The sequence below is a fragment of the Teleopsis dalmanni genome, chromosome 2 (assembly GCF_002237135.1).
Source record: "Teleopsis dalmanni isolate 2A chromosome 2, ASM223713v2, whole genome shotgun sequence".
Taxonomy (NCBI): Eukaryota; Metazoa; Arthropoda; class Insecta; order Diptera; family Diopsidae; genus Teleopsis; species Teleopsis dalmanni.
The window spans coordinates 90,460,895-90,487,557 of NC_051847.1; the positions used below are offsets into that span (position 1 = coordinate 90,460,895).

Consider the following 26,663-nt stretch of genomic DNA (forward strand, 5'->3'; position numbering starts at 1 on the left):
TTTATTTATATAATCAAATTTGACGTAATCTTTAATATAAGGATGGATTAGCTTAATATGAGTATTTGTAGGCCAAACATTGATATTGAGGAGTAATGAAGCTAAGCGCAGTCCACAACGTAGCGTCGGTAATGAGCGGCTGCAAAAAGCGTCTGTACTCCTGGTTAGGAGCGGTCTATTTAAAAGTGACCTATCACTACGTGCAAAACTTACAGGATCGACATTGCGTTTGTACCCTATCGTCAGAGCTTTGCTCCATTCCTTAACTATTTTCTGAAAATAAAATATGACTCTAAAGCCGATGCAACTACAGTCTCCAAGTGGTACTCATATATGTACGGCGAATCCAACTGCTTCGGCAGCACGTACAAGGGATTTGGAGGTGCGAAACTCACGTTTAAACAGAATCTCTTCGTTAGGTACAAATGTAACCACTTCTTCTTCCACTTCTACGGCCAAATGTACCCCTGGGAACGCAATGGAATGAATAAATATTGATATTGGTACCTATGACTACCAAATAAAGTAAAGCATCTATTTAGATTTTGCTGTAGACATTTTTGCGAATTATAGGAGAGCTTAGAACTTTATTTTAAAAATAGACGTAGCTGTCAACGATTTTGTAAAGATTATTTAAACCGTGGTTTTAGACCAGATCTGAGCGGTATTTGAACTCATACACTAGTTCTGCATTAGTTCTGGTAGATACACATCGTGTCAAAAAGATGGTCATACTTTACGTTAAATAATTTAATTTAATTAATTTTTTAATTATGAAATAATATTGTCAAAAAATTATATTTTGTTTAAAAATTAAGAATATATATTATTAAGAATATATTAATTTAAAGTATAAATATGAAGCTCGGTTTATTAATTTCGTTTTGAATTTAACAGAAAGATCTTCGTTGGTCCATTAATTAATAATCAATTAACTTTAGAAATCACATTATTTATATGCATTTTTGTTGCATATTTTGAAAGTGTTTTGTTATTTAAACTTATAAAGCAATGAAGTGCATTTAATTACATTTTTTAATTATTTTGTGATAAAGCGATAATTTTATTTATTCTAATGAATACTTTTTAATTCAAGCCCTTTAGCAGTTAAAATAATTGTAGTTAAAAATAATATTCACGTATAGCAATTAATGGCTATGTTTTGGAAAATAAATTAACTTGAGGTGTAAAGTGATTTCATAAACGTGAGTTTATAATTCTGATATAAATTTAATTAAAAAATTATTTAAATAAAAATTGCCAAACTCAGCTTATATTGGCGCTATAAAAACTCCATTAAATGCATAGTTGCTCAGTGGTAAAATCATTAAACGTAATGAGTTGATATGTTTTTAGCTCATAAGATTTGCCCAAAATCGACAAATTATGTACGTTCACTTTTAATGGCCACATTTTTTGCAGGTTCAGTTTAGCAAGAATGTCTGTGCCTCCACCCTGAAAAAAGCATACTACGAGAATACCTGAAGCCATTGAAGTGGAACCGATTATTTGATAAATGATTAATGCAGTATTTAAATTGAGAAATGAAGTATTGAATTGGAGCAAAATTTATTGCGAAATTAATTTTAAAAAGTTTGTTCAGCAGAAGTTGAAGTCTATTTATCATTTTTTAACTCCGTCCAGATATTTTCCAAATTTGTTATTTAGATTTTTTAAAAAAATTTTTGTTAATAATTAAAACATAAATTCTTAGCATTACTTTATTTATGTGATTATTAAAATAAAATTAGAATCATTAATATTAAATTTATTAACATTAATTTATATATAAAAGTGTGTTCACTTTACATGTAATTAAAAAGTTTCATTAATATTTTTCTATTCAGTGCCGCAGTTTAAGCGGATGTTTTAAAAATATTGCAATTTCTTGACTTAGATTGGAATAAGTTTGCAACTCTTAACAGGTTACTCAGATTTCGATAAAAGGATTCTAAGACCATATAACCCTGATAGACTTGTTTAAAGCGCTCTCTATCATTTTTGAATGTCATTCAAGTTGCACTCTCTCTTGCTCAAATTTATTCTAGCGACTAAACTTAAACATGCTCACATTCAAGAGTTCTCATTCAAGCAAAATTTTTGAAGAATAGGGGTATTTACGCACGCTGCAAGTGTGTTAGTGCAACCACACAAAAACATGCTATTGAATGACGAATGCAAGTTTTGATGGGCTCGCCAACATGTTGGCTACGTGTTATTCAAAAGTGCAGGCTATCATTTTTGAGTGGATTTTCTCTCTTGAATGACACTCAAAAATGAAAGTCTGTACCGCGTTTAAAGCGTTATATAGAATAAGATAAACTAATGCATTTTTTATGATATTGGCTTTGTTTGACTTCGATCAATATGTTTTCGTCAAATGAGTCTACTGGTTTCGATATAGTTGAGATGCTTAAAAGCAATACTAAAGCTTAGATTAGATCTTGGACTGGCTGTCTTATCAACAAGTGGTTAAACTGTTAAAAAAAAGGATGAAAATTCAATTGTATGTTGATCCTTTTTTCGAGTCAGCGCAACTGTGCACTTTTACTCTTTGATAGCTGGGGGTACTACAGGGTCCCACCCATCCCATTGACTAATTTATGTATTCCTTATAAGCTTCATGATTATTCAGTGATTGATCTAAAATCTGCGTACCTCCTCGTGCGGTAAGTGATTACTCTAAGATTAGATAGTGCTAAGCTAATTGTTATAACGAACTTCACTGGTTGTGCAAATGGATATCTACCTTCAACATCTGGTAGATTTTTTCAACGTTTTTAAGCAATTTCTAGACCATTTTAAGATATAGGTTCTGTTTATTGTTCTTATGCCAGAAAGTTTATTGCGATCGCGTAATAACCTTGCATACCAACTTTTCTTGCTGTGATTGATTGTCCTATGGTTAATATGAATATGTGGTAAATTTTCATTAAGAGACAATTTTTAAAGAAAAAAACTGTAAATCATTAATGTAACATACTTAGCAGGTTGTACTACTACACTGCCAATACAAATGCTATTACCAGTACAATTGCTATTACCATTGCTGTTAGAGATTAGTTAATAATAGAAGTCATAGCTTATTTAAACATAGAAGAATAATTCGTTACTAATGGATTTGTTGCAGAAGCCATAGACAGATAAATTTTAGTTGTTTTCATTTTGGACATACAAGTATATACCCATACTGTCCAATCATGTCATAAGTAGATAAACAGAGCTGGGCAGGACATACTCCATATAGCATGAAGGCTAATGGTTTATCTTCTGGTTTTCTTTATTCAAAATTACAAGTATTGTGTAGTAAACATATATCACTAAACATTTACTTAAGTAAATAATTTATAAATGAATTCTATGTTTTTGAATATTATTTAATCAAAAAATGATATGAATTGACAGATTAATAACTAATCGGTCATTATATCGAAAACAGGATATAAAAATCTCAATAAAACAATACTCTAATATATATTTTACCAGTATTAAGGGTAGAAGTAGTGGCATTATTATTTCTTATTTTAAAAGAGAATACCATATAGTGAGACTCAAGTGATATATTCTATTATACCGAGTTGTTTTAACGGATAACTAAGTTCCACAAAGGGTACTCGAGGACGACTCACGTCTGTAATGGCTATCTAAGAAGAAGAAGGCTTTTATTGAACTCACAATATATTTTGTACTGTCTATATATGAGCATTCACAGAGAACGTATTTAAGCGTTTTAATATCCACTTCATAAGAGCGAGTAAATAGTCTCCCAGAACAACCCAGAGTTGATGCTAAAATAATTCAAAATAAAAATCGTATGTATGGTGCTTCATAAAAAGTTCGTTAAATTTTAATTTTAAAACGTCGGATTAAGTTTCTATTAATATAATTAATTCACGCAATTAATGTAATTAATTCACGCAATTAATGTAATTAATTCGCGCAGTTATTGTAATTAATGTAATATAAATGATTTAATATAATTTAATGCGAAACTAATCTAAAAAAAAATCTTTAGTTTACTAATGAAAATATAGTGTTGAATGAGTAAATACAATAAAATATTCTCAAACTTTCGTTTGCTTATAAAGCAATAATTTCACATCACAGAGTTTAGTCACCCATTATATATATAATGAATATGAATATTTAACTAAATATATGTGTGTTAAATAAACAGTACAAGGGGGTATTACCCATTTGTGAATTTTAGTATTACACGTTAAGTCATGATCAATATCACTCTGTATTATAATGAAAGTTTATATTCACAGTTGCCTTCGATAATTTTAGTGGTTTTGCATTCCGTTAGGTTAGATCTACATTGTTGTAATCTAATATAATTTAAAAATTTCTTTTACAAAAAACTAAATCTATTAATAGTTTATTAATTTAGAAATCGTTTATAATAAATTTTATGTTTTAAATTAGTGCTTTTCAATTTGGGGCGCATTTTTTTTTAATTATTATTTAATAACCCTAACCATATAAATTGTAGAGCCTACATTTAAAACAATCCAATAACACAACAATTTTTAAATTTGCTAATATGAGTGATCATAGCAGAGAGCTATCACATTATACCTCGAGATATTGTTAGCATCATAACAGAACTTTTGTTTATGGCCTATATTTCGACTAGAAGTGCCAATGCTTATATAAATATTGATAAAAATAATTTTTATTGTATATTTGTATAAAAATTGTTGAAGAACTAAAAATAATATTATGTGTATGTGGTGTGTTGTTAGCTGGCTAGATAAATACAATAGTAAAACTTGAATAATAATCCATAATCCATCCAAGCTATAATATTGAAATAATTCAGAGGAGAATACGCGTTGGCGTCACAGAAGCTTGTCGGACGAACGTTTCGGATGCTTTTAACCTGATGCTACGCCTGCTATCCATCGTTCTTCACAACACAAATATTGTTTGTAACAGCGCTGTTAGGCTGAAATCGATAAGCGTCTGGTCGAAACGAACATATGGACAAAATAAGATTCTATGTACAATTCCCAACTATCTATATAGGATGGCTTCGAATTATCAGTGTCTAGACTCTGAAGTAAATTTTCAGATAATAATCCCTTCAAGAAAAGAATGGAAAAGAAAAAAATTTTAAGCAAATTACAATATCTCGCTTTGGTGCTTTTCTGGTTGCATCCCTGGTGGTACCGGTTTACATTACTCTAGAGACTATTAAGAGACCTACTTGCCTCTACTCTGCCAATGACATTTGAAAGGCACTTCAGCCATGTGCAACTTCTTGGTTAACATGGCCGACCTATAGCAAAACTAGATCAAAAGAAATCATCATCAAAAGAGACCGCATGAACAGCAAAAATAAACCATAAAATCTATTCTTTCTGAATGCCAGGCTTTGACGTCCAGAAGAAACAGGTTTTTTAGGAAGATCCCCATCCCATCTTATTCTTGGCCTACTTCTGTGTCTGGTTGTCATCGGCTTTGCGTTAAATATGCTGTTCGGCTTTCTCTCCGACCCCATTCTTATTACATGAGCAGCCCATTATAATCATTGGTATATGTTACAAATGATATATAATTTATTGATTATTTATGTATTGAATATTTGGTATACCTAATTGGTAGAAGTTTTTTATATGAACATGTCATACACAATAACTTACAAAAGTGCGAAACTGTCCAACATTGCTCAAAGTCATTGCATACATATATTCTCAATGAATTGCTTGTAATAAAATTAATTAATAGTTTTTTGTGGTCATTGGTTGCAATTTATTTAAATAAATATACGTTAAATATTTCATTGATTAAATCGTGATATGTGACATTTGCACCTAAACAATTTTAATTGCTGACATAAATATTTATAGAAAATTAAGTGTCTCAATGTACGTGTTATGTCAATTCATAATTGGATTTTTTTGAACATATGTTTACTTAGAAAATAAATTAGAAGTGTATTAGCAATGTTAACGATTTGTAGTTATCTCCTAGCACTACACCAAATTAGTTTTTATTAAAATCAGTGGGAAGACTATAGCTATTTTTATGACTTTATAGAAAAGTTTTTATTCTTACACTTGAAATTCTCGAGTCATACTTGGTGAGTAGCTTAAACATCAGGTCCTCTCGTCTTTCAAAAGTTCTTCACTTCCTCAAAAGAAACTGAAGATTTTTATAGAGTTCCATCGTAGAATGGACTTTCATGCACTGAGTGCGGTATATCTTTTATAAATGATTTTTATATGGCAGTTTTAGTGAGGAAATGTTTACTAAGCTGGTCTTCTTACAATAAAATAAATTGATAGCACCAAATTTAAGAAGATGTTAGATACCTGTTAGATATCTTTAAAAAGCTACGACTTTTTACGTGATGCCATTGCTATAATAGAGGTATGCTTGCTGTTCCATGGAGTAGAATAGAAATACATACTTCTATTTTGGACTTGCTTAATTTTAAAGTTATCGATAAGAAATTATGGTAATGGACACTCTAAAGAGGATAAAAACCAAATGGGAAGTGGCGGACAGTAACAGAACATAAAAATGAATATATATGCATATGATCATACATTAATGTATGGGTTTCAAAAATATTTTCGGTAATGTGATGAGTAAAGTTAAAACACATTCAGTACTGTTCAGATTACTCGCATGTCTTAAGTGAGACGTCAAAGCGAACGGCTATATTGAAATAATGCTTTATGAAGTATAATAGGTAGCATATACGCATCTTATTGTTTGGCTCGTGATTACTTTTAATCAGTAATTTTATTTGTTGCATTTATATGCATATATATATTTTGCATTCAGATATATTTAAATCTAAACGCATTTTTAAAACAATAGGAGCTTATTTATTTTTATGCATGATTTATGAAAATTTATTTTCATAGCATTTAATTATCAACTTCGTTTTAATCATATTCAGTCGCTTTTGTAATGAAAACAAATTAAAAAATAAAATTTAAAATTGTTTACAACTCTACTAAAAGTGTAAATACATATTATGCTTAATCACATTTAAGAAGAAAAAATTTTTTTTATAAATTAATATATTTATATACATTTATTAAATTATTCCGCTTACGTAAAACATTAAGTGTTTAGTACTTTACATACGGCATGCACAGTATACGGTTATTTTTAAATCAAATTAATTTATAATTTTAGTTGAATTATATTTTATATGAAGTACACAACAGATCAATATATCAATATAGAACCGAACTTTCAAATCTTCAGTCCAATTTCTTCGATAAAATGAAGTAATAAACTTTATTTTATGAGCTTTATATTTTCATCTGATGTAAGATGCTCAGCTTCTACTTCATAGTTTATGCATCAGTGTTGGGCACATACCTTCAAAATATCTTGTGGCTACACGTTTTTCTCTATAAAACTCTCAAATTCAATTAGAACAATTTTCTATCTTCGTATGACGATAATTCAACATACAGTGCCCTAGCAGAGTTACTATACCGATTCTTAAATTATTTTTACTCAGTTGCACACAATATCTTGAGCATTTTAGATTGCAGCCAATACATATAAGATGATATACATTATTATGCATTATAGTTATACAATAGATCTATAACAGCCATGCCCAATTGTCACCGTGTAGACTTCTATGTTTCGAGTTGTTTTGCTGTATGAGTAAGGTGAACTGGCAGCAGTCCAGGCAACAGCTTTTCATCAACTTTCTTTCAAGTTTCCCGAAACTATACAACCTGAATTTAATAATATTATTCAATGGCGATTTATAACACTCTTCTATGAGTTTGTATGTCACTAGATGAGAAGTGAAGTACTATAATTGGTTCCTAGCCATCAATTAGAATAGTCAGGCACAAAATTAAAATAGACTCTCTTGCTTATCGCCTATAACGCATAAATTTACAAACTATTTACAATATAGAATTAACATACATACTTCTTAACATATATTTAGAGTATAAAAGTTATATTTAAATTACCTACAAGCGTCTGATTGAGTTACATACAAGTTACTTACAAGTTGCATACAAGCTACTTACAAGTAACATACAAGTCACTAACAAGTAACATACAAGTCACCTACAAGTTACATACAAGTTACTTACAAGTAACATACAAGTTACTTACAAGTTACATACAAGTCACTTACAAGTTACATACAAGTTACTTACAAGTAACATACAAATTACAAAAAAGTTACCAACAAGTAACGAAAGAAAAATTGAAAGTGAAAATAATTAGTTTCACTAGAGAAGATATCTTTTTAAATGCTAGAATAAAATTTTTTATTATAAACTATGAAAAGTACGGCCCTCTGTTCCATCTAGGAATAAAAGGATTAAATAATGAAAAGTAGAATAATATTTACATATAGATAAGCCCATGTAGCGAATTTCTCGAGCTTTTATTACTGAATAAAATTCAATCTGTTAAAAATAAATTGTTTAGAAAACATCTATCGGCCGCAAACCAAAATATGAGTAAGTTTTTTGTATTTAAAAACAATTTAAGAAAATCCCCAGTTATAGCAGAAATATCTATTATAAGTGAACTGCTCTTGTATGTACAAATTGTGCAATAAATGTATTATTTTTCACATATTTATAGTATAAAAGGTTATCTGTACAATTAAAATCAACCGCAGATATTCCCCTCTAAAGATTTTTTTGTGTAATTAATCTCTATTTGCCTAAATGCTATGCTTAGCTAAGACTATAAATAACACAGAAAGCGGAATCACTTTCAGATTCTAACTAAGTTTCCTTAAGTAAAGATAAACAGTTTGTTTGGAAGATGTTGCACGGAAGGTTCACAATTGCTATTGTTTTACTTGCCAGTCTTCTGGTGGTCAGTGCCCAGAATAGAAGTATATAGTATTTGGAAAAATATGTGACTTACAGAACTGAATTATATAAATTTGATTTTTTTTATTTTGTAGATTGCGGACAAAATGAGAAATACACAACCTGCGGTACTGCTTGTCCGGAGACATGTACTAGTCCACCAAATCGTGTTTGTACTCAGCAGTGCATCATAGGATGTGAATGCAGAAGTGGTTTTGTTCGGGGCAGAAATGGGAAATGTATTCCACGTTCGCGTTGTTGAGCAGCAATGCTTACAGTACTTGTGAAAATGTGAATGATATAATTATTATGATAACACTATATTATTTGTTAAAGTACATCAGTTAAAATATAATATAAACAGTTTATAAAATTTTTTCAAAGTGATTCGTGGATACTATAAATAATTAATATTGTACTATTGTAATACTGTTGGATAGATTTGTGTAGTCAATATCGTTACCACTTTAAGTCTCTCTTATGTAGTGTCTTGATGATATATAGACTACAACTGTTAGATTAACTTAACTTGAGCAGTCAGTGTTATTAGAAATCTTTTTATATATGTTAGTGAGCTTTTTTGTCTTATATTCAATGAAATTGGGGACTTCTTCATATATGTTCATATTTATTTCTTTTAGAAGTAGACTTAAATATTTTTCTTCTCAGTGAATTTGTTTTTCTTTTAAGTAATTAAATATTAGAGGCTGATATTTTAAATTTAATCAAAGAACACAACTGTCAAAATACAGCATTTTGTATTTTTTTATTTTTAAAATCTGATTTGAAAGAGTCTTATGTCTTTATGTATATTAGAATTTCGCAATTTTTACTGAAGGTTTATTAAAAATAAAAGGTAAAATGCTTGAATGCTTTCTGCAATTTTACTTATACGAATACATTCGAATCGTGTACAATATATATAATGTATTGTATTTAGATATTGATATTTTTGGTATTAGAAAAAAAAGGTTTTTGCATTTTTGGAAAGCAAATGGGACTTGGGCTGAACTTTTTGCCGCCTATTTCAAAACCGCATTTAGCAACCCAAAACAGCAAAAAGGCAACGTATCACAGATTAGCTCTGCTCGAAATATCACAATAAAGAACGTCTCTATAACAGAGATTAAGAATACTGTAAAAAATAAAATCAAATTAAAAGAATCACCGGGATATGATGGTATTACCGGAAAAATTCTAACTGAGTTGCCCCAACAAGCACTTGTATACCTAAGAAACGTGTTTAATTGCGCTCTTCATCTTAAGTATCTTCCGAAAGTATGGAAAGCATCAGAAGTAATAACTACACCCAAACCAAATAAAGATATAACTCTTACAAAATAATACAGACCAATTAGTCTATTACCAGTTAAGTCAAAATTGTTTGAAAAAATACTTTTGTCAAGACTAGAACCGATTCTCCACAAAGAAAAACTTATTCCTGATCATCAATTTGGCTTTCGGAAACAATATTCCACTATACAATAAGTTCACAGAGTAGTAAATAAAATTACAAGCGATATTGACTCAAAACAGTTTTCTTCGGTGGTATATTTAGACATGGGAAAGGCATTTTCAATTTAAAAATAGTTTTTATCAACTCGTTACATGTGGTTTCTAGTTTTACTGGTTTTGTTAGCAATCTTAGCAGCTATTCAGCTTAGCAGCTATTGAAATCAACTTCTGTTTAAATTTCTTTCTACAAATATATATATACCACCCACTGATATCTTCAATATGTAATCAATAAACTAATTAATAATTATATGAAATTTTGACATGTATCATATAAGTTTGTGACATATATGTTTTTCAGTGGAGCCCAATGGAGTGGTATAATCCATTGAGAGAAAATAGTTCACTATCTTTCATGTTTTTTGATATTTTTTGTATTTGACTTTTTTTAATTACTTTTTAGTAAATGAACAACAAAGGTTTACTTACCCAAAAATATTTTAGGTAAGTTAAGTTAATTACGCTAATCTGGTCCTATTGCTAAGCCTAAATAATTTTTCCCCATATAATAAATGGAAACTGGTTAGTAATTTTCTATTGTAAATTTTCTGTGGTGTGCATAGACGGACACGAAATTTATAATATTTTTTTCCAGTACCACATTTTTAGTACATCTCGAATTTCAAGAATGCTACTCTTGGTTTGTTTCAATTCTTGAAATATAATCTATTTCATAAAATTTCCATAATGCTTGAAATTTTTTTTTTTTTTTACACTTTTAGCTATTTGTGATGTTTTCTATTACCTCTTCGTGGTTCTCAGTTAATAATATTTGACTTATTACTAATGAAGATGATGTATTTCTTTTCTCCCAAGTGGAACATAGAGCCAATCAATTTAAGTCTACTTTTATTTTAAATATATCTGGTAATATCATTCCAAGAATAATTAGTTGTACGAAACTCTCTTTCGATTGTTCGTCTTCAGGTCATAGCTGAAGTCCCTGAGTGTCTGCCACCTTGGGGACTCTACTAAAGCGCTTGCTTCACGATATTATTGGATGAAGATTATTTACCAAAATTTAAAGACCCACTGTTCTTTTTTGCTTGTGTTAAAAGTTGAAAACTTGAGGATGATATTAATTTGTCGTTCCAGAGATTTGAAATAATCTTCAGAACAACAATTATTAATACAAAAAATATAATACATATATTATAGAGAAACTAATGAGAAAATTATAATGTCACCTTACATGAATATATATTATAAAAATGATGACTTTAAACACTTGAATATGAGTCAGTAAATTAATAAATTGACCGGTGCGGTGATCATTTCTAAGTCGGAGTTTTTATTTGATAGATATTAGGTTTTATAACAATTTAACTACACTTCACATATATGTAGTATCACTATATTTATATATTTATATATGTATATTTAGATTTAAAGTTTCATTATTTTTTAAAAATATTTTATGGCTGTAATTATTTTAAAAAATTATTGAAAATAGAGTCAGCACTATTTTTACTTATCAAAATTGTCAATTCGTGGCTTTAAAGTCATAATAAAAGCACATTTTAGAAAAACCAAAGCTTGAAATTAATTCCATTTATATTTGTACTTTAGATATGTGATTTTTCACATCTATACATTTGTGACGCAAAATAAAAAAAAAATATTTTTCAAATTAAATTCGTGCCATTTTTATTATTTGTATTTTCGTGATTAATCTTTATTTGTTTATATGGATACATTGGGTTGGCTATAGAAACTTTAAATAACCGTCATTTTAAGTTCAGTTTCATAGTCATATTGAGTTTCATAAAGTGAAGATCTATCAGTTTTCATTGCATTTCAAAAATGTTTCCGAAGTTCTCAATAGTAGTCGTCCTACTTGCTAGTATCTTGGTTGTCAGTGCACAAAGCGAAAGTACTTCAAACTTAACTAGAAAAGATATAGTAAATTTATTAAAATAATTATTCTATGCTTCAGAATGTGGTGAAAATGAAGAATTTTCTAGATGTGGATCCGTTTGTCCGGAGACGTGCAACAGTGAATCACATCGTGATTGTACAAAGCAGTGTATCGTCGGATGTTTTTGCAAAGATGGGTTTGTAAAGGGAAACGATGAAAAGTGCATACCAAAATCGAGTTGTTAGGTGTCTAAATACCAACTGGTCATCTACATTAGCTGGACTTTTTTGTGCTTGAATGTAATAATTTATATATGTTAAATAAAAATTAAGTATGTGCAAAAATCTTGCCAGAAGTTAAGCCAGTGTATATACAGTTAAAAAAAACATGCATCTGCGGAAATATCTTTTTAATATCTTTTTAAAATATTAACATACTTTTAAATAGTATACATAAAAAATAATATTATATACAAATATTGGAAATGTTTTAATTTGTATTTAAAAATCACATCACTGGAATTTTATTAATCATATTTACAAAATCTATTATCTATTAACATTTGCCGCCTATATTTTTTTGAACTAAATAAAATAAAAACTACATCAACAAACTATTTTTTATTATTTTAATTTATTAACATTTTATTTATTAACATTTGGTGCATATAATCCAAAAGCGATTGATAATTTGATACATTTTGATATATTTTGATCGAAACTTTTTAATTAACCTAATTACTGTTTCCACTTATTAAAGAAAACAATAACTTAATTTATGGTGGGATGTTTTGTCAAACTGAATCTCTATAAATAGAATTTAGTAGAGATAAAATATCAAATGATAAATTGAGTTTTTAATTATATCAGAATACAATTACTACATACTACATCCGAACAAACGACATGCTAAGAGACCTTAAATTAGACCCGATCAAAAAATACATAAGGGACAGAGCCCTGAAGTTATATGCGAAAATTGACAGGCTATCTTACTTACCACTATCTAATCTTAGAGTAATCACTCTCCGCACGGGGAGGTACGCTGATCTTAGATCAATCACTGAATAATCATGAAGCTTATAGGCAATACATAAATTAGTCGATGAGATGGGTGGGACCCTGCAGTACCCCCAGCTATCAAAGAGTAAAAGTGCACAGTTGCGCTGACTCGAAAAAAGGATCAACATACTACATTCATATTATTTTTTTAAAATATTATATGTATTATGATTATATGATACTGAAAGATAAGGTCTTACTTAATCCACATATGACCAACGTTTTATTATTACAACTGCAAAATTAACTACTTACTAAATTTTTGTTAATATTATAATAATATAATATTGCTTTGGGTTTTTGAGTACTTAAACCAAGCATTAATTGATTTCATAGTACAGTCTCAAGATATGTACGGAAATTGCAATGCACATCCATTTTATTGTGTTCCAAAAGAAGTTTTTGGCAAGTTTCTTCCACTTTTTGTTTTCGCTTATGAGAACGGTTTCCAAGATTTCATTTGACGTTGGGTCTATACAGTTTGTTGATACTTATTTCGTTCTGGAGTGCTAGGAAGCAAGTTTTCAATTAGAAATTGCAATAGAAATTGGGGCTTGTTTGAAGCATCACATTTGAGTGATTCCAGTGCAATCAAACAGCGTATTATCCACCAGCTTCAAGACAAGACGATTGGACTGAGAGCTTTAAAATTAAACACTGCAGCCATGGTTGATATCGGAAGTACGGAACTTGCATTTCAACTACTATCATTCATTACTTATGCTTATTTTTTTATTTACTCTTCATTTCTTCAAGAGTTCTTCAACAGACGCTGCGTAAATATTGTTGTAATCAATGGATGTTTAGATTCAATATTTCAATCTAGGCTATTCCTTTATTGAAAAAATTATAGAAAATTACACTATTTATAAAAACAAACCCCTAAAATTAAAAAAGCTTAGGGCTTTGTGGAATATTTAAACAACTTTGGATTGGTAGAAGTATTTAGAAATTTGATATCCGTGAAAATCTTAAGCCAACGAATGAGAACTAAAGTATAAAGTATTCTCAAGTAATTTTTAGTTTTACCTTGTCAATAGTTGATATTTAGATAATAAAATTCTGTAGTTTGAAATAAGAATCATTTCTTAAAGGTATTTCCACACTTGCTTAAAGTAACAAATATATAATCATGTATCTAACCAGAACTTAAAGCGCTTGTTTAAAAAAATGTGTGTAATCCTTCTATTTGAGGGCCTTTAACTTAAGATAATGCGTCTCTTTATCCATGGGAGTTTAGTGCCTCAATTATGTTTATTTTTATAGAAACAGTGTATTTTGTGGAATTGACCTTGTCGAAAAAATATTGAACTTGTACTTAACTGAAAATAATTGAGTAAAGTAATCGTTGTAAATTTCTACACATTTATTTTATTTACATTCACTTAAATTTTTTAATTAAATATTGTTTAATAAAAGCTTACATTTATATATATTATTTAATAAATTCATTTTTTCCATCTTTTAAAGTTCATTGCATTTAAATAAAAGAAAAATCTTTCGTTTATCCCATTCATCGTGCTTAATATATATTTTTAGTTGACTATATAATATTGATTCTTAATAAAATCATCTGTATTTGTTTTTATACCAGAGAGCGTTGGCCGTTGCATTTTTAAATGGAACTTATTTTGTATAAAAATGAATATTCAAGTTTAATTTTCTAAAGTCAGGTCTCATAAGTTCTCTTTCCTTTTAAGAATGCTCTTCGGAAAATATTCTATAGTAATCCTTTTGCTTGCTACCTTTTTGGTAGTTAATGCACAAAATGGTATGTGAAACTTCTTAAAAAGAACTGAAGGATACTTAAAGATAAAGTATTGAAGATACTTTTATTATTTATTAACACATATGTTATATTTCAGAAGAATGTGGTCCAAATGAAGTGTACACATCTTGTGGATCAGCATGTCCAGAAACTTGCAACAGTAAACCAAATCGTATTTGTACAAAGCAGTGTGTCATCGGATGTGTTTGTAGAGACGGTTTTGTAAAAGGAAACGATGGAAAGTGCATACCAAAATCGAGTTGCTAGGTATCATATCAGTTGGATACCAACCGGTCAACTACATTAGCAGGATTTTTTATGTTCGAATGCATAAATTTGTATATGTTATTGAAAAAGTGAAAGTGAAGCCAGTGTAGATGCAAAGAAATAAAACCTTAACAGCATAGACACATTTATGTATATATGTTTAAATAAAAGATAATATTATGTACAAATATTTTATATATTTCAATTTATATTGAACGATAACATCACTTTGGCATTACTTTAATCATTTTTATCTATTAATATATGCTGCTTAAAGTCTATACGAAAATATAATAAAAAATTTTTTTAATATATTCCTTTTTAATTTTTTATATATCGTATGAATTTTAGTGATATTGGGATGTTTTGTTAAACTTAAATACTATGAATATATTATAATAAATATAAAATGGTAAAAGATCACTTGAGATCATAACGATATTAGAATACAATTAGTAGTATCAGGGTACGCAGATTGAGTATTGCAGCTCATTTAAATAATATATAAAACCTTAAATTGGATTTGAAAATTGTAATCTTATCATATTTTATATTCATAATATTTATGATAATTATTATCCTGAAATCCTTGCTTTTAATTACTTACTCCATATACGACCAACGTTTTCTTACTACAAATGTAAATTGAGGTAATATTTTTTTCTATATTATTTATATATCTGTTTATGCCTTTACCCATTATTTAAAAGTGCGAGGCCTTCCATTTGCAAGTATAAGTAAACTCCTCTAGTAAATAAGCTTCATAAAATATTGTTTAAATATTCTTTTAATAAAAATATTTAAAATCTAAAATTTTAATTTTTCAAGCAAACGAATATTTCTGCACATATAAAAAATGTTTTCGGATATTGCCATAAATCGATCATTAGTATTTGGAAGCATCTATTAATATAATTGTCCGCATTTTTTGTTGTAGGACATAAAAATTTTAATAAGTATGTTTTTAAAAACTAAAAAAATTTTAAATAAAAATAAAATAGTCCAATAAAAGAAACTTTAGAATTGCTCTGGTTGTTTACTCCTGAAAAATTAGAGTAAAGTGTCTGAAAACTAAAAATTTGAAGAGCTCGTTTAGTTGTTACGCGCAGGTTATTTCCTTAAATTAAAAGGATCAAAGTTCAAGACCTGGTACTTTTAGTCTAACAATTACATCGGATTTATATAAATACCACGAAAATTTCCAAAGTCCAATGATGAGGAATATTTGACAACACTCTAAATTTCTGTATGAGTTTATCTAATTAAAAATTAAAAATTTTGTTCTTGCAATTCATCACTGTTTTAAAACTTTTTATATCGAATTGCTTCTTCTTCACTATTGACCTCAAAATTGTAATTTTATTTATGAAAACTTTCCTGTCCTTAGTTAAAAGTTAAGTATTCTATTTAAACGCTGATTTATCGATAATTATGATCATTGATGACGATCTGCCGCTTACTCCCATTACCCCCAACTTTTCTTAAAATATTGTGTATTTGGTTTGGTATTAAACTAATAAAATATGTTATTTGGTCCTTTCTGCAAACAATAAAAACTAAATTATTTTTCAACTTCAATTTCAGTTCTCATATGTAATATATCCAAAATTTGGACTTTGATTACAAAATTAAAAAGACAGATAAAACAATCTCACTATGAATATCAATTATTTACATGAAGCATTTATAAAATTATCTTCAGAAACGTGAAAGTTTTTTTGCAATAATAGAATATTTTTTCTTAAGGAGGAAAAATAAGCATCTCCTTTATGCCTAGACTTGTCTTTGAGATACCAGAATGAATGAGCGAATATTTTGTGATATCAAAAAGACAATGCTTAAGTAGAGTATGCTACACCATCAGCACTTAAAACTATAACGTCCATATCTGCATCCAAACCGTGGTACATTTATTTAATTATTAGAATTTTAATTAAAAATAAACTAAATTAACATTATAACTTTATTAAATGTGTTTAAATCCGCTTGTATTGGTAAAATGAATATAAGATATGTACTCTTACGAGGGTACATATGACCTGACTGAGTTGTCATCCTGTAATGTTAGGGACCTAGCCAAGTTCATAGAACTGTCAGGTTGGTTTTCCTTTGCATAATGGGGGAGTCGTTACCTTTCTTTCGGCGTTAAATGTATACTGATTAAAATCTATATACAAATAACGTAACTCCTGTGGTACCACAACGGGCCTTTATTTGTGCTTAAGTGGGCTTTTTGGGATACAAGGCCGCCACTCCAACCTATACCTATACTCTTACGAGGGAAGAACTTGGTACATACTCATTATTTAAACGGTTGCCTTAGATTATGATGAGCATTTCATCGAATCGATTTATCCCCTCACGTATTGAGTTTGAGTATTCGATTGGTATAAGTATTTTGAAATTTGATATCCATGAAACATTTGAACCAAATAAATGAAAACTAAAAATCACTACTTATAAACTAATTACCAATTTTAACCTGTCCATAGTCAGCATTTATGTGACACAGTTCTGTGGTTCTAAAAGATATTTCCCCATTCGCTTAAAGCGCTTATATACCAGAAATATGTTTAATCCATCTATTTGAAATACTGTCACTAGTGATAATCGGTTTACTTCAATATGTAAAACCAAGAGACATGTTAAGAGCATGTTCTCAAATATGACTATTATTTTATATATTTAATAGAAAAAGAATTTTCGACTCTTTTTCTTTTCTTACTATCCTCTTCATCCAAAGGAGTTTAATGACTAAATTATGTTGATAGAAACTGTGTATTTTGTAGAACTCGTTTCTCCGAAAAGGCATACAATTTTTCAGCTCTCAAATCCACTTAAATATAACCATCGGTGTCAGTTCTTATACATTTATTTATATATTATTTTTGATTTTTTTTAAATAAAAGTTGATTTATTCATAATATAGCATATAACTTAATAAAGGTACTTTTCCCATTTATCCCATAAACAGTTCATTGCATTTAGATTAAATAAGTCTTTTGTTTATTCCAATCATCAGGTTTAATAATAAATATTTTTTTTGCTACATGTTATTTATTTTTTGAAAAGGCATCTGTGTTTGTTTTTATACCAGAGAGTGTTGGGTTTTGTATTTTTAAATGAGACTCATTTTGTATAAAAATCCATATTTCTGTTGAATTTTGTAGAGTGAAGTCTCATAAGTTATATTTTAAAAATGTTGTACGGAAAATTTTCTTTTGTGATCCTTTTGCTTGGTGCCTTTTTGGCAGTTAATGCACAAAATGGTATGTGGAACTTTCTTTAAAAAAAATATAAAGATACTTTTATTATATATTAACATATATGTTATATTTTAGAAGAATGTGGTTCAAATGAAGTATACACATCTTGTGGATCGGCTTGTCCAGAAACTTGCAACAGTAAGCCAAACAGAATGTGTATTGCGATGTGTTTCACTGGATGCGTCTGTAAAAGTGGCTACGTACGTAACAGCACAGGGATGTGCATTGAGCGATCACTTTGTTAAGTTTTATTTTTGAGAAAGCTTCAAGAAAAATGAATAATAATAAAATATATATAAAAATTATGGAAGTGAAAATAAACAGATATCCTGAACTTGTAAAATAGAAGTAATTATTGTAATAAAATATCGTTTTTATTAATAAAATTTAACTGCTACCACATACTTTACCGTAAATATTTATTTCAAGAATACATATATCTGAAGTTTCTGGATTCTTGAAGCAATATTGTCTCTTACGTTTGCTTAAATAGCTAGTCAATTTATATAATATATTATGCAGCACATTCTTATTGAAAACCAACGTCGTCTAAAAGATGTACACTCAAATATGTAATATATCATATATATCTTTAACTATGGGTTTTTATTAAACGATACTGAACATAAATTTTAATTTTATTTAGAACCTAAAAAATGCAACTGAATGAGGTTATTCATATCTCAAACTTAATAAATTTATTTATATATTAAAAAATTAAGCGAATTATTTCAAATATGGTCACCAAAAACTTTTAGTTATAATCTTTTTGCTTATCTTCTGGTTTATCAAAGCACAAAAAAATATTTTACGACGTACAAAGAGAACTTTGTCCAATCAATATGTAATATCCAATGAGTAACTACTTATATCTCTAAAACAATCAATCCAAGTAACGATTTATATTTTTGATGAGAAAAGCTGTAAATAGCGTGATCGAACGACAATTAATGTAGAAAAATGCTTGATTTTTGAGAATTATTCGCAAAAATCATATGTTTATAAAACTATATATAATTGCACTAGAATGTACCAATGAAGTGCTACACGTGCACTTTTTCTGTTATTAATATTATACTATAAACATTAATGTCCACGTAGGAAGTTGTGAACAATACTCAAATATTAATTTTAATATAATATATAGATGTTATTTTCGAATCTCTTGAATCCTTCACAGAGTATTTTAACATTAACTGTTGTGCTAGTTTTGTATCGTATTCAAGAATGCATTTGATAATGGAGTTATTTATATTTTTCTATATGCTATGAATATAAGACATAATGTGTAACAAAATAAGTAGTGTAAGTTGTAAGATTGGAGTGATTAGTATAATGGTTTTAGTATTTTAATGGTTTTACGTCATGAAATTTTCAGTCATGTAGAATTGTATATTATGTGATTTCAGCAAGATGGTGCAAAATGGCATATATCACTGTTTCAGTCTCCCGAAATGTCTATGTAAAGAGGTCATCTAAAATAATTTTAGAGTATAAATTGATTTTTTCTTTGGGATCATGTTAACTGAATTTCAAATTAATTTAGTAAATCACAGGTACCGAATAACTGTTTTAATAAACATTATTCGCATTGTTAATGAAAAATCTGATTTAGCTCAGCTAAATCATCAAATAACAATATAAAACCACCTTTAAAACTTAAGATACAGTGTATATGTATATATATACACTGTATATATACGTGAATACACAAACAAAAAAAAATTGAGCAATGCATTAATGTGTTCTAAGGAATCGCATACAAGAAATAATGGTTGATGAGGGAGTATGGTAGCGAAATCAGTGTTAGCCTCATATTGTATTGTTCCAAAATACGTTCGAAATATGGAAAATATGAGCATATTACACTAAAAAAAACAACTAATAAGAAAAGTATTTTCAAGAAATGCTCGTCATTCTAAAAATTCCCACTATAACGAGAGTCAACTTTAAAAAAGATGGCAACACGTCTCACAACTATCACAATATATAATTTTTTTGTGATACAATGTAACGCTTTTGAATAGGTACAAACATGAAATCGATGGACATATTCAGTAGAGAATAAATGCAATACAATATTTCTACGATCCAATGTAAATTGTGTAAAAATTGTTATATAGAATATATCCATCCATAACCACGTTATTTATTTATTTTATAATACCTTGCCATTACGTGTAATATCCAACATCATGTCCTCCATGTGCCATTTTATTGTACTAAAATTTTTTGAGGTAATTCTTAAAATCTTTTTTTTTTTTTTTTTTTTAAAACATACATTTATTTATTGCATCTTCTCTTAAAATAAGACTAACAATAAGTTGTAAAATCTTATAACTAATCACATAATGTTACAAATTTTTATTTTAACTATAGATTTTATAAAATAAAATAAAATAAGTCAACCTTATATCACGAACCTCACTTAGATTAATGGGTTAAATTTCATTGGAGTGAATGTTGGGTGGTTTCTTAAGAAAGTGGTTCAACTTTAACAGATTACTAAAAAGAAAGGTGCGGTTTTTACTTCAAGCTGTTGAATATTAATTAACGGCTGGACGGTCAGCTCTTTTTAGGCGGGAAGTAATGGACAGAAGTGCGAGATTTCTTGCTAAAGGATTAACATGCTCTGTCAGCCTTTTATTGTATTTTTTTTTATATTATCAAATTCAGCTTTAACTAGGGGAATTTGTAGATCTCGGTATATACTTTCATTAATAATATACCATGGGGCACCAGTGATAATTCTTAGTATTTTTGACTGAGCTCTTTGTATAATTTCAATCTTTGAAGCACTAGCATTGCCAAATAGCTGGATACCATAAGTCCATATTGGTTTTATGATGCTGTTATACAAGAGTACTTTATACTCTAGGCACAGGGAAGATCTGCTATTAATGAGCCAATGCAACTTAGAGGCTTGGAGCTTCATCTGAATTTTTTTGGCTTTAATATGTTTGCGCCAAGTTAGTCGTCTGTCTAGGTGGATACCTAAGTACGTTATATTATCTGCTTGTGGTATGGGAATGTTGTTTAGTAAAATTGTTGGAGATGTACTCCGATTTAAGATAAAAATGACGTGTCTACATTTTACTTCGTTAATTTTAATTCGCCATTTTGACAACCATTTCTCCACCCGATATAAGTGAGATTGAAGTTGGTTTGAACCTAGCACAGCGTTTCTGTTTCGGCATAAAATTACCGTATCATCGGCAAACGTTGTAGTGATAACTGAACTACTTATCGGGATATCAGATGTGTAAAGTACATACAATATAGGGCCAAGAACACTTCCTTGTGGAACGCCAGCTTCTATTGGGAAATTATTAGAAGTATATGATTTGCATTTCACTTTAAAGCTTCTATTATGCAGATACGATTCTAGAACTGAGTGGACATTTGCAGGTAATGAATAGCGTATCTTATATATGAGTCCATTATGCCATACTTTATCAAATGCTTGTTTAACATCAAGGAATACCGCTGAACAATATTCTCTGAGCTCAAATGCGTGTCTTATTTCATTCGTTATACGATTCACTTGCTCAATAGTTCCATGTTTTTCCCTAAAACCAAACTGGTGGGACGGTATTAAGTTTTGAACGTCAAGGAACGGTTTTAGCATGGTTTTAGAAAGGCATGGCAGTAAGCTTATTGGCCTGTATGAACAGGCAAGCGTGGGGTCTTTACCTGATTTATGAATTATAATAATCATGGATGTTTTCCACTCTGTTGGATAAAAGCCAAATTTAATTATGGCATTAAAAAGTCTTGTGATAAAATTTATGGCCAAAAGGGGTAAGTTTTTTATCATGATGGGTGAGATATTATCATATCCCGGTGCTTTTTTGCAATCTAACTTATTTGTGATTATTTGAACAAGATCATTGGCCGTGATATTCATGTCAATAGATGGTGCTGGTGGATCTTGAGTGGGAAAGTCATATTGTCCTGCTGCAGGATTTGGTTGGAACACCTCTTTTAGGTAATCAGCAAAAACGTTAGATTTTTCTTCATCACTTCGCGCCCAGTTTCCAAGAGAGTTTCATATTGGAGAATTGGAGTCTATGGGAGGATTTATACCTTTGCTAGCATTCCACAAAGATGAATGGTTTTTGCCATTTGGACATAGGTTTTGAATATAATTATATTGTCTGACTTTGTCTTCCTTGCTTAATGCAGATCTAAGTCTTCTTTGGGCTTCCTTAAATAAGTTTTGCGCTAAAGGGGACCTAGATTTTTGCCATTCACGCCTTAATCTACGTTTTTGTAAAACTAAATTCTCTATGTCACTATTTGTAAGAACTCTATTGAATCTGTAAATTTTATTGCCTTTAGGGGTGGAGTTTTCTGCTGCTGAAATCAGAATTGAGTTTAAAACCGAGGTTGCGTCCTCAATATGAGACTTACACTTTATCTTGTAATTTGTGTGTATGTGTGAGTTAATATACTTTTTATATTTGAGCCAGTTTGTTTTAGGACTTGTAAGGCTATAGGAACAGTCTCGTAACTGAGGACCATCACGTAAGCAAAATGTAACTGGAGAATGGTCAGAAGACAAATCGCAGCTAGTGTATGTTGAGATAAAATTTTTGCTTATGCCTTTGGATACGGCGAAGTCTATTAGGTCTGGTATTTTATTGTTATCAGCAGGCCAATATGTTGGCTGCCCAGGAGAGATTACGTCTAGTGAATTTTTTCTATTTACAATTGAATTGCAGAGCTGTTTTCCTTTTGGATTACAGAGTCGTGAACCCCAATACGTGTGCTTGGCGTTGTGGTCTCCCGCCGCAAGAAATCTTTCACCTAGAGTTAAAAAGTAATCCGTAAATTGGGTCTCAGTAATGTTGAAGCGAGGAGGGCAGTAAACTGCCGATAAAGTTAAATTTTTTCCTGTGTGCTTAAGGTGTATTGATGTGGCTTGCATATAATTATGAGCATATGTACCTAGAAAATAGTGTTTTAGACACCTTCGTATCAAAATACCTGTACCACCATGTGCTTTGTCATCTGGGTGATTGGTTTTATAGAATAAATAACCAGGAATAGAAAAGAAATTTTTGTTAGTTAGATGTGTTTCTGAGCAAAGCTTTACATCCACACTTTCTCGGGACATGAAATTTGTGAGTTCAAGTTTAAGTTGGCTTAAGCCGTTTGCATTCCATGTACAAGTTTTTAAAGTACTCATTATTTAGATAAAAACATTTGCATTAATTGGCTTTGCATTTTAACTATCTCGTTAAGAGTAGTTTGCATGATTGACATGAACTGAGTTAAGCTCTGAGTGAGTGGAGATCATTATTTCCAAACTATTACTTTGAACTGGAGGGGCTTGTTGCTTGTCAGATTTAACGACATTAGCATATGAAACACCTGGTGTAACAGGCTTAGAAGTTAAAGGTTGAGGTACTTCAACTAATTTAATGGTGTTGCTTCTTGTAGAATTACGCAACGCTTCTTTCTGCAGAGCTAACCTGTGCTTTAGTTCTTTATAAATAGGACAGCCTCTGTAGTTTGCAGTGTGATTTCCACTGCAGTTGCTACATTTTTTGGAGTTGGTATCCTTTAATGCTTTTTTATCGCATTCGGAACTATGGTGAAGCTCGCCACAAGCTACGCACACTGTACGAAGAGTGCAATATGACTTAGTATGGCCATACTCTTGGCAGTTTGTGCATTGCACCGAACCATTTCTTTTGTGGGGCTCCTCAACGCTAATTCTGCGGTGAAGTAAATACTGTAGGTTGTAGATGGGATGGCTCTCATTTTTTTTAAGCTTAGAAGCTTCCGGGTGAAGTTCAACTTTGAACATAGGTTGTGGGATTTTATCTTTGTTAACAATATTTATTACTGCTTTAGCGCTAAAGCCTTTTTCGCTTAGGGCATTTGTTATCTCAATGGGTTCTACATCTGATTCGATACCTTTAATTACGACAACAAGGCCCTTACTACTCTTTAATTGGTATGTGTAGTAATTTTTTTTGCTGTCTTCGAAATATTTGGTTATGACTCTAAAATTGTTTTCAGTGTCGATTTGGATTTTGGTTTCGTGTATATTGCCCCTAGTTATAGGAACAATATGAAAAGTATTATTTCCAATCAGACTTGCAAGGATTGTAACTAGCTTATTTGAGCTGCGTTCACGCAAGTAGATTGGAGGCGGTTTAAAATTTTTGTTAATAGGCTGATTAGCTTCATCTGTAGTTTCAGCTAATTCAGCAAATCTATTGCCAGAAAGAATGTTTGTAGTTGCACTATCTTTGATGGTTTTAGTTATTTTAGCACCTTTTGAATTGCTTTTTTGAGGACTAAGTTTGCGTTTCATATTTACATAGCGTTCCATGCCTGTTTGGACCTTTATTTTATTTTTTGGACTCGCTAAGTCGGAAAGTGCAAGCGAAGTTGCTGAAGGTGCAATGTTTGACAAGCTTTTGTCAGTTTGTGTAGTTTTCAGAGGCAACGTATTCGATGCGTCTATTACCAAATAAGCATTACGTTTACTTGGAATGCTTATCGTATGTCTTCTTACTAGATTTTGATTGCTCATTTGCATACGTGGTTATATATGCAAATAGCAGGTGTGCTATAAGATTTACTTAATTTAACTACTATTAATATTAATTGATATTAAATTAAATTAACTATATAAATATAAGTAAAATTAAATTAAAATCTTAAAATCTTGTTGGTGCATAGCTAGTAGATGAAGTCACCGTGCGGTGTGGCATTTAATCCGGAAATGTGACAACTCTGTACTTGAATAAAAATGACGAAAGTTATACACAAACATTCAATTCTGAATGCTACAGCACTATGATTATTACATTTTTGTATGTATGATAATAAATATGTGAATAGGTAAAGAATGTGGACTTTGCAGGAGCTTCCCATCATGTTCTGTTATGGTTTTGTATCTATATTTATTACTGTGACTGCAATCGAAGTGTTTAATGAAATTTAAAAATAAGTTCAAATGATAAAAAGTTTTTGATTTAACATCTAAATTAATATTTTCCCTGGTTAGTACAAACCTTCTTGTTGGTTAGAGGGTATATAGCTTATGCCTTCTGAAAAATACATTCATTTCGTAGTTCTAAATGGGAAGAATTTGTAGCAGAATTTATCTGGAAATTAACTTCTACTGAATTGTATAAAAATTTCATTTTCCTAAACTATTTTTCTTGAGAATTAGTTAATTTATCGGAGTTGCTTTTGCTAAGAAGTTCAACATTTTTCGTTCTCATAACTGAACCAATCTGATGTTATAATAAAAAGGGAAAACTGCATATATATCATGTATTACATCTTCTTATTCTACATAAATAAGCTATTAGTTATTTTATCGATTTAAATAATTGAAACCTTAACAGATCTGTGAACATTTAGAGGTTTCTTCTGTTTGCTACTTCATAATAATGAAATTAGTTTACTGAATTTGAATTGTTTCTAAACTCAATTTGTAATTGAACTACATGAAAAAGTATAAAATATTAAAACTGAAAAAAATTTTGAAAATTTTCTTCACTTGTTCTCCTTCTAGGTCTTATGGGTGTTATTAGCGGACATTCAAAAGATGTACTCTGCAGTAAGGAGAATTCTCCATATGGAGAGAATAAAGAGCATACAAGATGTAAGACAGCATGTCCCGATAAAAGCAATACTCCTCCAGCACAGTTCTATACTGAACTGAAAGTCCAAGAAATAAAAAGAAACGCTAAATAACATAACATATAGTATTTACATTAAAATCGTTGTTCACTTATTAGATTAGATTAGAATGAATAACTTCTTTTATAGTCTAAAAAATTAAAAATGCTAATTCACAGCAAATTATTTACTGACAGTGCTTTCTTTGACCACTTTTTTATTGAATTCAAAGTTGGATTAAATTATGTCAAAAATAGTTATTTTATAATTAAATTAAAATTACGATATAACGAGTATAATTAAAATGCTAACTGTCCTAACTATAAATTAAAAAATATGATTTTGGTAAGATTTGAAAATTATAATGGATTGCAATGTAGACTACAAACTTTCTCATGAGAAAAGTTTTTGATAATTTTCAAAAGTAGTTGAAAATAGTAGAAGCGCTGA

General features: G+C 29.7%; 4 protein-coding genes across 7 annotated transcripts in view; all 4 read left to right on the forward strand.

The window, feature by feature from the left end:
- Positions 1 to 26,663, forward strand: part of LOC119676881 (laccase-4-like) — a 472,379-nt gene that overhangs the window by 150,204 nt on the left and 295,512 nt on the right. The gene's annotated exons all lie outside the window — the stretch shown is intronic.
- LOC119676889 (chymotrypsin inhibitor-like) lies at positions 8,723 to 9,193 on the forward strand. The gene is made up of 2 exons (XM_038088154.1): positions 8,723 to 8,851; positions 8,924 to 9,193. Exons 1-2 carry the CDS (start codon positions 8,779 to 8,781, stop codon positions 9,088 to 9,090), a joined length of 240 nt encoding a protein of 79 aa, XP_037944082.1. The 5' UTR covers positions 8,723 to 8,778; the 3' UTR covers positions 9,091 to 9,193.
- LOC119676894 (chymotrypsin inhibitor-like) lies at positions 12,106 to 12,611 on the forward strand. The gene is made up of 2 exons (XM_038088162.1): positions 12,106 to 12,216; positions 12,280 to 12,611. Exons 1-2 carry the CDS (start codon positions 12,147 to 12,149, stop codon positions 12,444 to 12,446), a joined length of 237 nt encoding a protein of 78 aa, XP_037944090.1. The 5' UTR covers positions 12,106 to 12,146; the 3' UTR covers positions 12,447 to 12,611.
- On the forward strand, positions 14,900 to 18,967 carry LOC119676892 (chymotrypsin inhibitor-like). Of its 4 annotated transcripts, none has more exons than XM_038088160.1 (2): positions 14,900 to 15,033; positions 15,131 to 15,564. In XM_038088160.1, the coding sequence occupies exons 1-2, from the start codon at positions 14,964 to 14,966 to the stop codon at positions 15,295 to 15,297; spliced, it is 237 nt and encodes a 78-aa protein (XP_037944088.1). In that variant the 5' UTR covers positions 14,900 to 14,963; the 3' UTR covers positions 15,298 to 15,564. The 4 variants fall into 4 exon arrangements, with proteins under 4 accessions (XP_037944088.1, XP_037944085.1, XP_037944086.1 ...); XM_038088157.1 differs by having other exon boundaries at positions 14,915 to 15,033; positions 15,128 to 15,555; XM_038088158.1 differs by lacking the exon at positions 15,131 to 15,564 and adding an exon at positions 18,639 to 18,967 and having other exon boundaries at positions 14,918 to 15,033.

Excerpts from the sequence above, each read along its gene's own strand:
- LOC119676889 (XM_038088154.1), top strand. The coding sequence starts at position 8,779 with ATGTTGCACGGAAGGTTCACAATTGCTATTGTTTTACTTGCCAGTCTT. Across the intron at positions 8,852-8,923 it reads GGTCAGTGCCCAGAATAGAA|ATTGCGGACAAAATGAGAAA; the intron begins GTATATAGTATT and ends TTTATTTTGTAG.
- LOC119676892 (XM_038088157.1), top strand. The coding sequence starts at position 14,964 with ATGCTCTTCGGAAAATATTCTATAGTAATCCTTTTGCTTGCTACCTTT. Across the intron at positions 15,034-15,127 it reads GGTAGTTAATGCACAAAATG|AAGAATGTGGTCCAAATGAA; the intron begins GTATGTGAAACT and ends GTTATATTTCAG.
- LOC119676894 (XM_038088162.1), top strand. The coding sequence starts at position 12,147 with ATGTTTCCGAAGTTCTCAATAGTAGTCGTCCTACTTGCTAGTATCTTG. Across the intron at positions 12,217-12,279 it reads TGTCAGTGCACAAAGCGAAA|AATGTGGTGAAAATGAAGAA; the intron begins GTACTTCAAACT and ends TCTATGCTTCAG.